The 12,433-nt window shown below is 47.0% G+C and overlaps 1 protein-coding gene across 1 annotated transcript in view; it reads right to left on the reverse strand.

Moving 5' to 3' along the window:
* Auts2 (activator of transcription and developmental regulator AUTS2) overlaps positions 1-12,433 on the reverse strand; it is a 1,247,925-nt gene that overhangs the window by 96,319 nt on the left and 1,139,173 nt on the right. Inside the window, exon 6 of the mRNA XM_008851110.2 lies at positions 6,926-6,977. Within this exon, the coding sequence (XP_008849332.1) occupies positions 6,926-6,977 (52 nt within the window). The remainder of the gene's footprint in view (positions 1-6,925; positions 6,978-12,433) is intronic.

The following is a 12,433-nucleotide window of genomic DNA, read 5'->3' on the forward strand; positions in this document are numbered from 1 at the left end:
GGAGGAAGAAAAATAGTGCCTTATATTCTACCTTCCCCTTATCTGATAAAGATTGATAAAAACAGAGGGTAAAAGTGGCTTTGCTGACTGGGCACTGTGATCTTCCTTACTCTAAATCCAAGACACCAAAAGGAATTGTAAAACTGGGCTCTCTCTGTGTGCATGATAAAGGGATATTAAGTCTAAACCACATATTTGTTTTCCTAAGCTATTCTACATCCAACAGCATGGTTTTTAGGACCATCTAAGCAGAGACTTTTCTAAAGATACAGTGTGGCCTTTTTTTGCCTTTAAACCTGGGAATATCCTTCAGGTCTAAAGCCAACAAAAAAAGTAAGACTGTTGCTGTTCAACAATTTACTAAATTGGCAGTAGTTTACAAAACCAGCAATAGGGTATGGAGAGATGGCTTAGCGCCTGTTAAGAGCACTTGCTGTTCTTGCAGCGGACCAGAGTTCATTCACAAGGCAGCTCACAACCACCTGTAACTCCAGTTCCAGGGGCTCTGATTCCTTCTTCTGGCATCACGAGGCACTGCATATTCATGATGCACTTACATACAGCCAGGTAAAACACTCATACATAAAATATTTTTAAAATTCTTTAAAATAAAAAAGCAATACTTTTGGTTTGTTTTTCTGTTTTTAAAACATCACCTCAGGCTGGCCTCAAACTCAATCTATAACTCATTATATAGCAGAAAATGACCTTGAATTCTTGATTCTCCTACCTCCACCACTTCCTGAGTTCTCAGATTACAGGCATGTACTACCAGGCATGGTTTATGCAGTACTAGGGATGGAACCCAGGGCTTCCTGCATGGTAGGCAGGAACTCTATCTAGGAGCTACATTCTTAGCCATAGCAGTGAAACCAGTTTCTTATCTCATCTCTTCAGATTTCAGACAACATAGTAACCAGGTTGTCTGTGTGACTGTTGATAAAAGCATACTAAAATGCTGAAAGGATCTACCCTTGACTGTGCCATGCTATAAGTCCTTGTTCCATCCACCTAAGACTAAGCAGTATTCACCACAGAAGGGCACAGGAATGGGAGGCCCCTACCCTATCTAGATTATTCCCCACCCCCACCCTCACAGACACTCTCTGAGAAGCCCAACTCCTCTCCTACCTAGCTCAGGCCATATTCCCTAGTACAGTCGATAAGTCTACACTATGAATTATGGCTTTTTTTAAACCTCTGGGTACAACAGAATCATCTCACTTCCAATTTGGAGTAAAGATATCCTTGCCTTGATAGCCACTGTGACCAGGTAGGTAGATCTACTGTAACTGTAAGGGAACTATTAACATCCCCTAGTAGAAGAAGGATGGAAGGGTTACAGGAGTTTAGCCATTGCTCTTTCATTCCCTTTTCTAGCTGCAAGGGATCATAGGAAATGCTAGATTATACAGGAAGTGGAGAATTAACTAAAAAGGGATCCCATTTACTTCTATGAGGTCCTCATCCAGGCTGGGGTTAGTTTTTCAAAGATGCAGCTACTATGCTCCTGTCAGTCCCCTCTCACCTGTGCTCTGTAAAAGTAAACCCAACAAAGTCAAAGGTTCATGATGTTAGACTTTGATGCAATCCTCTGGTCTCTCCTTAGTGTCCTGTCTAGAGTGGACAGACATTTGTTCACGTCTACCCAGGAGAAGTGTGCTAGTTAGGCTTCTTTTTAAGTCAACTTGACACAAACTAGAATCATCTGGGAAGAGGGAATATTTCCCTCCATCAGAATGATGGATTGTCTTGATAATTGATCTAGGAGGACCTACCTCTGTAGGGGTGCCATCCCTGGGCAGGTGGGCCTGGGCTCATAAGAAAGGTAGCTGACCAAGCCAGTAAGCAGTGTCCCTCCAGGGTCTCTACTTCAGTTCCTGACTCCAGGTTCCTGCCTTGGTTTCCCTCAGTGATAGATTACGACATAGAAGTGTAAGATGAAAATAAACCCTTTCCTCCCTCAAGTTGTTCTTGGTCAGTGTTTTACCACAGCAACAGAAAACTAGTACAAAAAGTTAACAAAACAAACAGAAAGATGAAGGAAAGGGGTCAGGGGTATGGAAGTCATCAAGTGAAATACAACTCACAGATCTTTACTCTATTGCTCACCATGGTTACAGGAGGAATCCTGGCAAAGGGACTCTGGGGCGAAAGGAAGTGGCAGTTCTCCTCTCAATGGAGGCAGGACCCACAGTAGGGCTGGCAGGGTCAAAATGGAAGCTGCACAGAACACCTGACCATGTGTTCCTTCCTCCCCTTCAGGGTTCCCTCTGCCCCTTCCTCCTTGGGGAGCTCTGCTATACAGCAAACCAAGGCTTTAGAAGAGAGTAATTACTTGAGCAGGAAGGATATGTACTAAAAAGCAACAGTCATTTTGTGTGATTTTCGTCCACATATCCAAGTGGCCAAACTGAAGGTGAAGACTTAAAGGAGGTAAGAAAGGGTAACAGAAGCTGGAGAGATGGTTCAATGGTTAAGAGCCTTTGCTGCTCTTGCAGAGAACCAGAGTTTGGTTCTCAGCACTCACATCAGGTAGCTCCTAACCACCTATAACTCCATCCAGGTCCAGGGGATCCAACACCCTCTCCTGGCCTCTGTGGGAATTACACTCAGGTACACGTGTACACACACACACACACACACACACACACACACACACACACTCATGAATCCACAAAAAAAAAAAAATCTTAAAAATTAATGGCTGGGTGTGGTGGTGCACACCTTCAATCCCAGCACTTGGGTGGCAGAGGCAGGCAGATCCCTGTGAGTTAAAGGCCAGCCTGGTTTACATAGTGAGTTCCAGGACAGCTGGGGCTACAGGGAGACCCTGTCTCAAAAAGACCAAAAAAAAAAAAAAAAAAAAAAAAAAAGGCAGAGGCAAGTAGATCTCTGTGAGATGAGGCCAGCCTGGTCTACATAGTGAGTTCCAGGCTAGCTGAGGCTACAGAAAGACCCTGTCTCAAAAATACAACAGAAAAAATAAACAGTAAAAAATACTGGCCCATGCCAAGTCAACTATAAAGTTCCTCTGTGTGTGTAGCTGGTTTATGTGTATGTACATGTGTGTATATATGTGGGGAGGCTAGAGGTCAATGTCAGGCAGCTTCCTCAATCTATATCCACCTTTTAAAAATGTATTATTGGGCTGGGCATGATGCATGCCTTTAATCCCAGCAGAGGCAGAGACAGGTGGATCTCTTGAGAGCAAAACCAGCCAGGTCTACATAGCGAGTTCAAGGCCAGGTCACAGGACAGCCCTGTAGTCAGTTATCTCCTTTCACTTTTACATGGGTTCTGGGAATGAACTCAGGGTGCCAGGTTTGTGCAGCAAGAGCTGGCTCTTAACCTTGTTTTCTGAGACAGGGTCTCTCACTTGCCTGGAACTCGAGAGCAGGCTAGGCTGGCTGGCCAGGAAGCCCCAGGCATCCTCTGCCTCCCAGGCACTGGATTATAGGAGCTAGCTACCACATCCAGTTTTTTAAGAGGGTTCTGGGGGCCCAAACTCAGGTTCTCAGGACTGTAAGGCAAGAACTTTACCAACTAAGCCATATCTCTGTTCCCGAGGAAGTTCATTTTGAGGACAATGTGCTAGAGGAGTTGGTGAGGTTACAGCTCCATTGCTGCTCAGCTCACAGGGGCAATAAGGAAGTCAGTCTCTCTCTGTTTCTGTCTCAGTGGGAAAAATAATTTTTTTCTTTGGCAGATGGTTGAATCACAAAGACAGAAGGATTCATAAAATTCACATGAATATCCTGTAAACATTTAAATACATCCAGATTAGATAAGGCAGCCCTGACCTTGATTAAAGTTTAGCTATATTTTTTTATGTCTACAGTGATAATCCTTCCAATTTGTAGGCTCAACTCCACGCCTCTCAGGAAAGATTCCCTTCTCATTGGGTATGCTGCATGTATAAGTCAGCACGTGCCATCTGATTAACTTGTTATAAAACAGGAAATAAAAGGCATCAAAAGAAGGCAACGTTTTGGAACACCTAAGCAGGTCTCACTAGTTCTCCATTAAACTGAATGGAATCCACAACACAGGAATGCCGAAATAAAAATCAATAGGTCAGTTATAGAAAACCTATTCATTGTACCCTGCCTGTTCCAACCCATGCCCCTTGCCAATTAACTGAGAACTGGGTTTGTTTAGTATAGAAAATTCTGACCTGCAGAGGCTAAATGGCTTGTTCAAGCTCACAAGCCTGGTGATGGACTTGAGCCACAGCCCCTTGCTGTTACAGCCTGGGGCTCCGACTCCATGCAGAGCAGGCCAACATCAAAGCTGCCAACTTACCAGCTCCCCAGTCCCCGACCCAATCAGCTTTTGAGATTAGCAATGCTCTCCCACAGTGAAATTTTATGGCCCAAATCTGCATTGCTACCAGGCCACCAGGCCACCAGGCTCTGGAGGCATAACCTCACCAGCTAAGCTTCTCCGAGACCAGACTACAGCAAGGGAGAGTGGAGTTGGAGCTTTGACCGTCTGTCTGTGGAGGGTGCACGTGTTGGTTCCTCCCAACACTGGTTAAAGCTGTTCAATTGCAAGAGGTTTTGAAGATTTTCCCAGCTGTGTTTGATACCTGCTATAAATTTGTCCCCACAAAGCTTTTTTTTTTTTTTTTTTCAAATATTGTTTTTGGCTAAAGATACTGGACAAAGACTTCACTTTCAGCTTGGCAAGGCGGCTTTGCAGAGGAGCTTGAACTTGATGTGAGAGAATCTGACAGTTCCCTGCAGGCCTTGTCAAATATACATCCAGCAAACACCACTACTACCCGGAGTCCAAACAGACCCCAAACCACAACTGCCTAAGGAGATTCCCTGCACCTGTCTCCCAGCAATTATTGACATTACAGCAGCACAACGAATCCCCTTTCTCTGAAGTTGTTTTCCTGATATTTAGCAGTTTGAATGCTAATCTCCTTAACAAAACTATCTTGATGTTTTGAGCTTGCTGCCCCCCCTTAATCTCTTTCTCTCCAGGGAGGAGGGGCTGCTGGGTAACAGGCCTTCACAACACCTGTACTCGGGCACTGATTCAGGCGCTTGTCATTCAAGTTACCAACAGGAATTAGCATAAGGCATTAAGGGGAAACTCAGGGGGAGAAAAGACGGGCCATTTTGATGGAAATAAGGGGCGAAGGAATAATCCGTCATCAACTAAAATGCTTATTTGTGTACGTTTCCCAAGCAAAGCTTAGGAGAAAAGCCTGTGTTGATTTTTAGTATACACAAAGAAACCTTAATCCTTTCAAGGCAACTAAAATCGCCCCCTACCCCTCCTAGGAAAACAGCTAAGCAGAAAGACACCCAGTCAGGGGCATGGCTATTCACAGCCAAAAAGAAGCCACACATCGCACTAAGTAAGTAAATACAAATAGGAATGTGGGAAGCAGTGGATGGGAAATAGGAAGGGTGGGGGTGGGAGGGGACAAAGAGGGAAGAGGCTGGGAGGAGAGAGGGGAGGGGCCTTGGAGCCATCTTCACTTGGTATCCGCCCCTCAAGTTGCAAGCAGGGCCCAAAAGCAGTTTGGAAAGAGGCAGGGCAGCTTGGCAAGAAAGACGGTCACAAGTGGCTGGAGGGGGTGTCCAGTCACAGAAACGGCTTTGGGTTGTGACCTGTCCTGCCTCAGTCTCCTCTCCTGTGAGCATTCTTTTACAATGGGTGCCTCCAAGGTCCACCAGTCCTCTTCCCTCATAAACTTGAGCAGAAAACAATTACGCATTCCCACTCCAGAATGAGGTAAGCTGTCAGCTACCATTATCTGTTTTTATTGGGCCTTTAGCATTATGGAGAACAAATTTATAGAAACTCTCAGGCCATAAAAAAAAAAAAACCTCTGATAAGACACAGAACTGGAATCTTATTATGCAATTTAAAAAAGGACCCATTCATTATGACATTAATTCTAGGAATGCCAGTTACCTCATAAGCATACAGACTTTGGGGGCAACTTTAAATACTATTTAAAATGGTAGTTGGTTCAGATTCCAAAATAATTGAGGAGCTCAAAATACCTCTTGGAAATGTCATAACCAGCTAGGAAAAAAAAAAAATGTTTTATGCTAGCCAAGGTAACACAGCCTGCTGAAATGGTCTACAATTTCATCCATTGGGCACCCAGCTCCCAGGCCAATCCAGTGTGATGTCTAGTTGGATCCAGACCTTCCAATCCTCCACAAGGTTATCACTGTTAGTGCATCTTTATCTAGTAATTATCCAGCAAGCCCCTAAATGAGGTTCTGTAATGGAAGGGGGGAAGATGGGGTGATATCATTTGTATCTTTCAAATTACACACCTTTTAAAGGTAGGCTGAAGGCTCCCCTAAATTTCATTATGCCAAACGACCCTGCTACAAATGAGGATGATGGCAGAGAAACACACGGACAGTGACTCGGTGAGCTATCCCTCCACGTATGGAAAGCCTCTCCTACTCTACAGACTGAGGTTTGGAAGAAATTAATGGAAGAGTGCATATTTAAATTCTCCTCTCTTGCTCGTTTATTAGCTTCACAGAGATGCCCAGAGCAGAGGAGGGCTTGGTTTATGGCCATAGCATCACACATACTAAATACCCCACTGGTTATTACTGTCTGTGGCACACATATACTATTTATAATACTCCGACTGCCGAGAAGTTGCTAACAATCAAACCATTGTAAGAGCCACTTTTCTCTATTGCAGTTTCCTACATTAAATTAACACCACAGAATCAATTTAAGAGGCATCATTAAATTCTCTTCAAATAAACTTTTTCTCCTGTGTCTCAAAAACACTCAGATTCCATCTTGAGCAAACACACAAAATAGGAAAACCAAAAGACCACACAGATTTTCCTTTACTCATTCTTGGTCGATGACGATAAAAATCCTTATTTTTTTAAGCCAACATAGAATGATGAAGGGGTCTTACCTTTGTTTGCAAGAACCGTGTTGAAGAGTTTTTCAGAGCTAGCATCAGATGCCTAGAAAACAAGAAGAGGGAAGAGGTGTTAAGATCTTTAAGACTGCCACCACATTATCATGGGTCACTTTGATTTTAAATCAATTTTAGGAAAATACAAAGTCAGTAATTTCCCCCAATCCTCCATAAGGTGGTGCTGGTTAACTGTTTGAGAGAGGTCTGCACTGCAGCTATTTACTGGGAGAAGAAAAAAAAAATCTGATTTTAAAAATGTGTCCTTATTAGACATATTATCTGTGCAAAACATATTTCTATGAGATGGTGCACAAAGCAATTTATTTCATTCACAAAACGATTTTCTAATTCCATTGACAGATCATTTATTTTGAAAATGGCTTTTTTTTTGACCACTGGATTTTTTGTTTTTCAATTTTCTTCCACAAACCAGAAATGCCTATTATTTAGTATTAAGTTTTTCTTCATTAAAGTGCCAAACAGCACTTCCAGAAATTAATAAAAAAAATTATGTGTTTGATGACCCCAAAGTTCCTTGCTTTTTACAGTAACCAGGCCGACCTCGGTGTTTCACAGGAAAGCTGACCCTGCTCGAAACCGGGCCAGTATGCCACCCATATTTTTTCCTTTCTGCTTTTTTCAGAGAACAAGTCTGCTAATAATTGCACTGGCTTGAGGGAAGTCAAATAAGCCTATTTAAATAGCAAGACCAAAGCCAATTTAAATTATACAGTAATGCTCCTGAAAATAAATAGCAAGTCTGTTTCATGGCAGAGACTGTAATGTTGAAGAGTCACAGATATATTTCTAAGGCTTGAAAATTGCTAAAAATAAAGCAAGCTCACTGCTATAATTGGAAGATACCTCTCTGAAGTGTCAGTGGTCAACCTATTTTTGTGCTGTCTTTGTGATGTGTAACCCTTATGAGAAAACTCTTATCTTTCATGTAGTATACAGAGAGATGCATAAATTTGACAAAGTGAAACACGGAATGCTCAGTAAATCTGGAAGAAAGAAATATGGGGAGCGGGGGTGAGGGAATTTGGGCTGGCTTTGGAGGACAAAGAAGATATTATGTGTAGTCTTTCAACGATACATTGATGGAGATGAAATATTTCTGTGTTATCTGAGAAACTGTTCCTTTACAAGGCAAAGGATATAAAAAGATCTAACCTATTTTTACTATGGCTATTTTTTCATTGATTTTAATTCTAATCTTCCATCTATAGGGGTGGCTCAGAAGATTAGTAGGATCAAGGGAAAATGTACAAAATGAGTATTCAGTTCAATTCATTTATATACCGCTTATAAGAAATCCCATATAGATTTTTTCCTCCACTTTTACAGGATTAATAAAAATTACATGGACAGCTTTCATGACATCTTCAACAAAACTAAATGAAACTCTGTATCATAGTAACATTTCGTAAAAATTAACCAAGAAAGTAGTGAAAGGGGGAACGTTTAGGTGTCAAACAGACCAAGAATATTAAGTTACAAAGCCCCAAATTATGAAAAAGGTGTTGCTATACCCAAATATTAATGAGAGTTCTATGCTTGTGAATTTCCCAGTTAAAAACTTGGCAATGCAGAGTTTTTCACCATCCTTAGAAGGTCTTGGAGTGCTCTCACCATGGCCTGTGGTGGTCATGGATTTAAAAATAAAATGGAGTTGATTAGGTATGCTGGCCAGTGGCACCAGGACCAGGCCTTAGGTGGCACAGGCTGTAGCTGGCAGCCCCTGAGCTCCTGCCACCTTTGTGCGCTCCCCTGGGCTATGTACACTATTCTCAAATAGACAGTGAAGTGACCCTTATGTCGGAAGTGACCCTTATGTCGGAAGACCTGATGAAGCTGAGGTCAGTCAACAAGTTCAGAGGAAATAAGTCTGACAGGGCATTCTCAGAGCTCTGGAGACCCAGCCTTCTAATGAAGCTTTCTGGGCCCCTCAATGTACTGACATCTGTCACAAAGCATTGAAATGCCTCCTATGTGTGTGTGTGAGGGGAGAAGGGGTAATCTCAAAGAGGCCCCCTTGAGGAAAGTAAGCATACCAAAGACATGCATACGTGCCCCTGCACCCTGGTAATCATAAAAGGGATCTTTCTGATCCCTCTCAGTCCCATCTGGCCTGGCTGACTACCTTTCAAAAGTCGGGTTTCCTAAGACAAGTCTTGATAGGTGGAAACTCCACGTAGATACTTCGCCGTTCTTCAAAAAACTTTTCCTTCCACCACACTTTTAAAAACCATTTGTACTGGGCTGGCGTGATGGCTCAGTGGGTAAGGGGATTTATTTGCTCGCAAGCATGGCGACCTGAGTTCGGTTCCCGAACCCACGTAAAGGTGGGAGGAGAGAACTGATTGCTGTAAATTGTCCTCTGACCCCTGCGCGCATCCCCCCATTAATAAATGCAAATTTAAAAGAATTTGCACAAATCATTAGGCTCCTTAATCTTGGGGACATTTTAATTTTCGTTACTTTGAGGAGAAAAAAAAGGCGCGCATTTCCTTCTACATTTGGACCATTTCCCTAATTTTTCTTTTCTAAAAAATTAACGACGCTAATCTGGGTGCAATGAGCCGAGTGGCAGATCTGAGGGAGGTCTTCCCTCTTCTCTTTAGCACTAGGTACCTTTAGCACACAGAATTTAATATTTCAGTTGCCGTTTAGTTCCCACGTCGCTTGGTTCTGGTGGGGGTTTTTGTTGCTGTTGTTGGTTTTTTTGTTTTGTTTTGTTTTGTTTTTGCACTTACAGACTGAGTCTAAAATTCCCAGCGAAACAAAGCTCTCGTTTTTTGTTTTTTTAATCGGAGGGTAGGTGTGTAGTACTTGTCTTTTATCTCAATACTTTGAAAAAGGTCTAGAAACTGAAGCTGGCATTGAAATAAAAGTTAAGCTATGCAGATTGGAGAAAGAGAAAGGGGGAAATAAATAAATAAATGATAAATAAATAAATAATAACCTTCCGTGCCCAGTGAGTGGCGGGACCCAACGGGCTGGGGCTGCACCTAGATACCTTTCAAACTCAAAGCCCCGTGGTAGCCCTCCACTGCCGCCCGCTGGAAGAGGGACCCTGGAAGCAGCAAAGACTACCAACCCCCTCGGAAACTTAAGTACGGGTGAAGAGTTTCAACACCAATCGCCAAGCCCAGATTTACTCCAGCTTCCCAGGGTTCCTCGTGCGCACAGGCGGATGGGCACCCGGAGCCCAGATCCGGGACAGTGACCCGGGAACAAGGCAGCTCTCCAGCCGGAGTGGGTGTAGGCCTCCCCAGGCTCCATCCCCTCCGGGGGCCCAGAGTCCTCTCCCTGAGGCAATAAAGAAGCTGGGATCACCTCTAGCCCCCAGGGCCTCCCGGGCACGAGCGCACAGCTCGAGTGCTGAGCCTAGCGGGAGCAGGGAGCCAGGAAAGTACAAAGGGGAGCGGGGGAGGGGTGGAGAAGGGGGGGGCCGGGCGCGCCAGACGCCAGCAGCCCGCCCCTGCCAGCACCCCAGCCCGGCTGCAGCAGCCAACAAAAGACCCCGCGACCCTTGCCTCCTCCCTCCGGATCTCTGGCGGCGGGCGATACAGCCGTTTCCCCCAATCCAACGGCAGGGTTACCTGGTGGCCAGGGGTTCAGCAGTCCTGTCAAGCGCAAGTTCATGGTTTGGGTCCTCGGCAGGGTTCCCTCTGGGTGGATCACTAGCCACCAAGGGGGGAGAGAGCAACCAAAACCCACAACAGAGAAAACGCCCAACTCCAGGCGGCCCGGCTGGGTCTGTAAGTCTGCGTGTCTTGCTAATTCTCCAAAGTCTCAGAGCGGAGGCAGGAGAACCAAATCCGAACCGAAGCCGCTGCAGCCACAGCAGCAGCTGCAGCGGGAGTTGCAGCCTACTCCGGGGCAGCGGGGAGCCAGCGCCGCGCGCGCACATCCAGCGCCGCCGAGTCCCGGGCGGTTGGCAGGGAGGGCGCCCGGCCCGCGCGCTCTCAGTGTGGCTCCTGCGAAGGGCTGGCGCTGACCCGGGCGGGGGGGGGAGGGGGGCTCGACTTGGTGCGTCCCGGGGACCCGGCAGGGCTTGGAGAGCAGCGGCCCCGGAGCCGCCGCCGCGGCGCTCGCGGGGCTAAGATAGAGGCGGCAGCAGCGGCGACAGGACAAAGGAGACCATGTGGGTAGCGAGGGAGGAGGGAGAGGGAAGAGGGAGGAGGAGGAGGAGAAGAGGAGGAGGAAAGGGGAAGAGTTGCCATTATTAAAAGTTGCATGAATGAACTCCCCCCACCCAGCTTCTCTTTTGTGCTTAGTTGTCAAAGGTTGTGTGGGGAGGGCCTTCTCCCAGCCTCCCACCCATCATCAGCACCGCGGTGGAGGTTGAAGTGGCTCCCGGGTGGCCGCCTCGGGCACCCCGACAGCGGGTCCCGCCTTTCCGGCAGCACCTAGGGCTGATCCAGTGGGTCCTGGGCTTTGCAGTGTGGCACAGAGACGCTCCCGGTGCGCGATGCACGAGGCTATGGTTGCACCAGCAGCTGCAGCTGCCAGTCGGGAGCGCTGGGCTGGCTGGGCTCCGGCCTGCCTCTCCCGCCGGTTCCCGGCTCAAGTGAACTCCATCTGCCGCGCGCTGCCAGCACCGCGGGCTCCCCGGGGCTGGATGGTAGTAGAAAAAGAGGGTCCGGTGGCGACGTGAGGACACCCCTTAATCTCCCCTTCCTTTCTCTCGTGCTCTGGACTTGGCTCCCCGCGACTGCACCGTCCGCGTCCGGCTCCAGGCGCTCAGCTGCTCTCAGAGCGGGACTTCTCGGCGCGCCCAGTCGGAGCCGCCGGCGGGTGCCACCACCCCTCCTCCGTCCCGCCCCGCGCGCCCCGCCCCGCCCCGCCCCGCGCCGTCCCTCCTCCCGGCCCGGCGCCGGGTCGGCCCCGCAGGGGCGCAGTCCCAGGGTGCAACACCGACAGCCGCGGCTCCCCCCACACCCCTCCACTTACAGCGGATCGGGAGCCGCGAAGTAAAGCTCACCTCACTTTGCAGTTACCACACCAGGGAAGAGGGTAGGTACTAGGCCAGGCTGGCAGCCTGGGCTTGGATTGTGGCTATATACCACCAGCAGTTTGTGAGGGGGTGGGAATGCAGGGGGACTAGGGTAGATCGTAGGAATAGAATCGGGCACATAGTAGGTGCCCGATACAAAATAACTGCACTATGCCACACAGAGGGGGAGGAGATCAGAATCTAAAACAAAAGTGTTGGTCTAAACTCCATCCCCAAGCATCACAGACCCAACAGGGCATCTGCCATGGATGTATGCCTCGCCTCCACCCAAGTGAAGCCTGCTGGTTTCCCTGGTGTCCAGCAAACGTAGGAAAATTGGAAAAGCAGAGACAAAGGTTCACTCCATGGACAACATACGGAGTCACCTATCAACACTGAGTCCCCCTGGAGCCCTGCATAGGGCCCTGTGAGGTCCATAAACAAGACGGGGGCGGGGTGGGGGGGTGGTGTCACCTGCGCTACTCACTTCCACCAGAACA

Source organism: Nannospalax galili, unplaced genomic scaffold, assembly GCF_000622305.1.
Source record: "Nannospalax galili isolate Female #2095 unplaced genomic scaffold, S.galili_v1.0 scaffold444, whole genome shotgun sequence".
NCBI classification, from domain to species: domain Eukaryota; kingdom Metazoa; phylum Chordata; class Mammalia; order Rodentia; family Spalacidae; genus Nannospalax; species Nannospalax galili.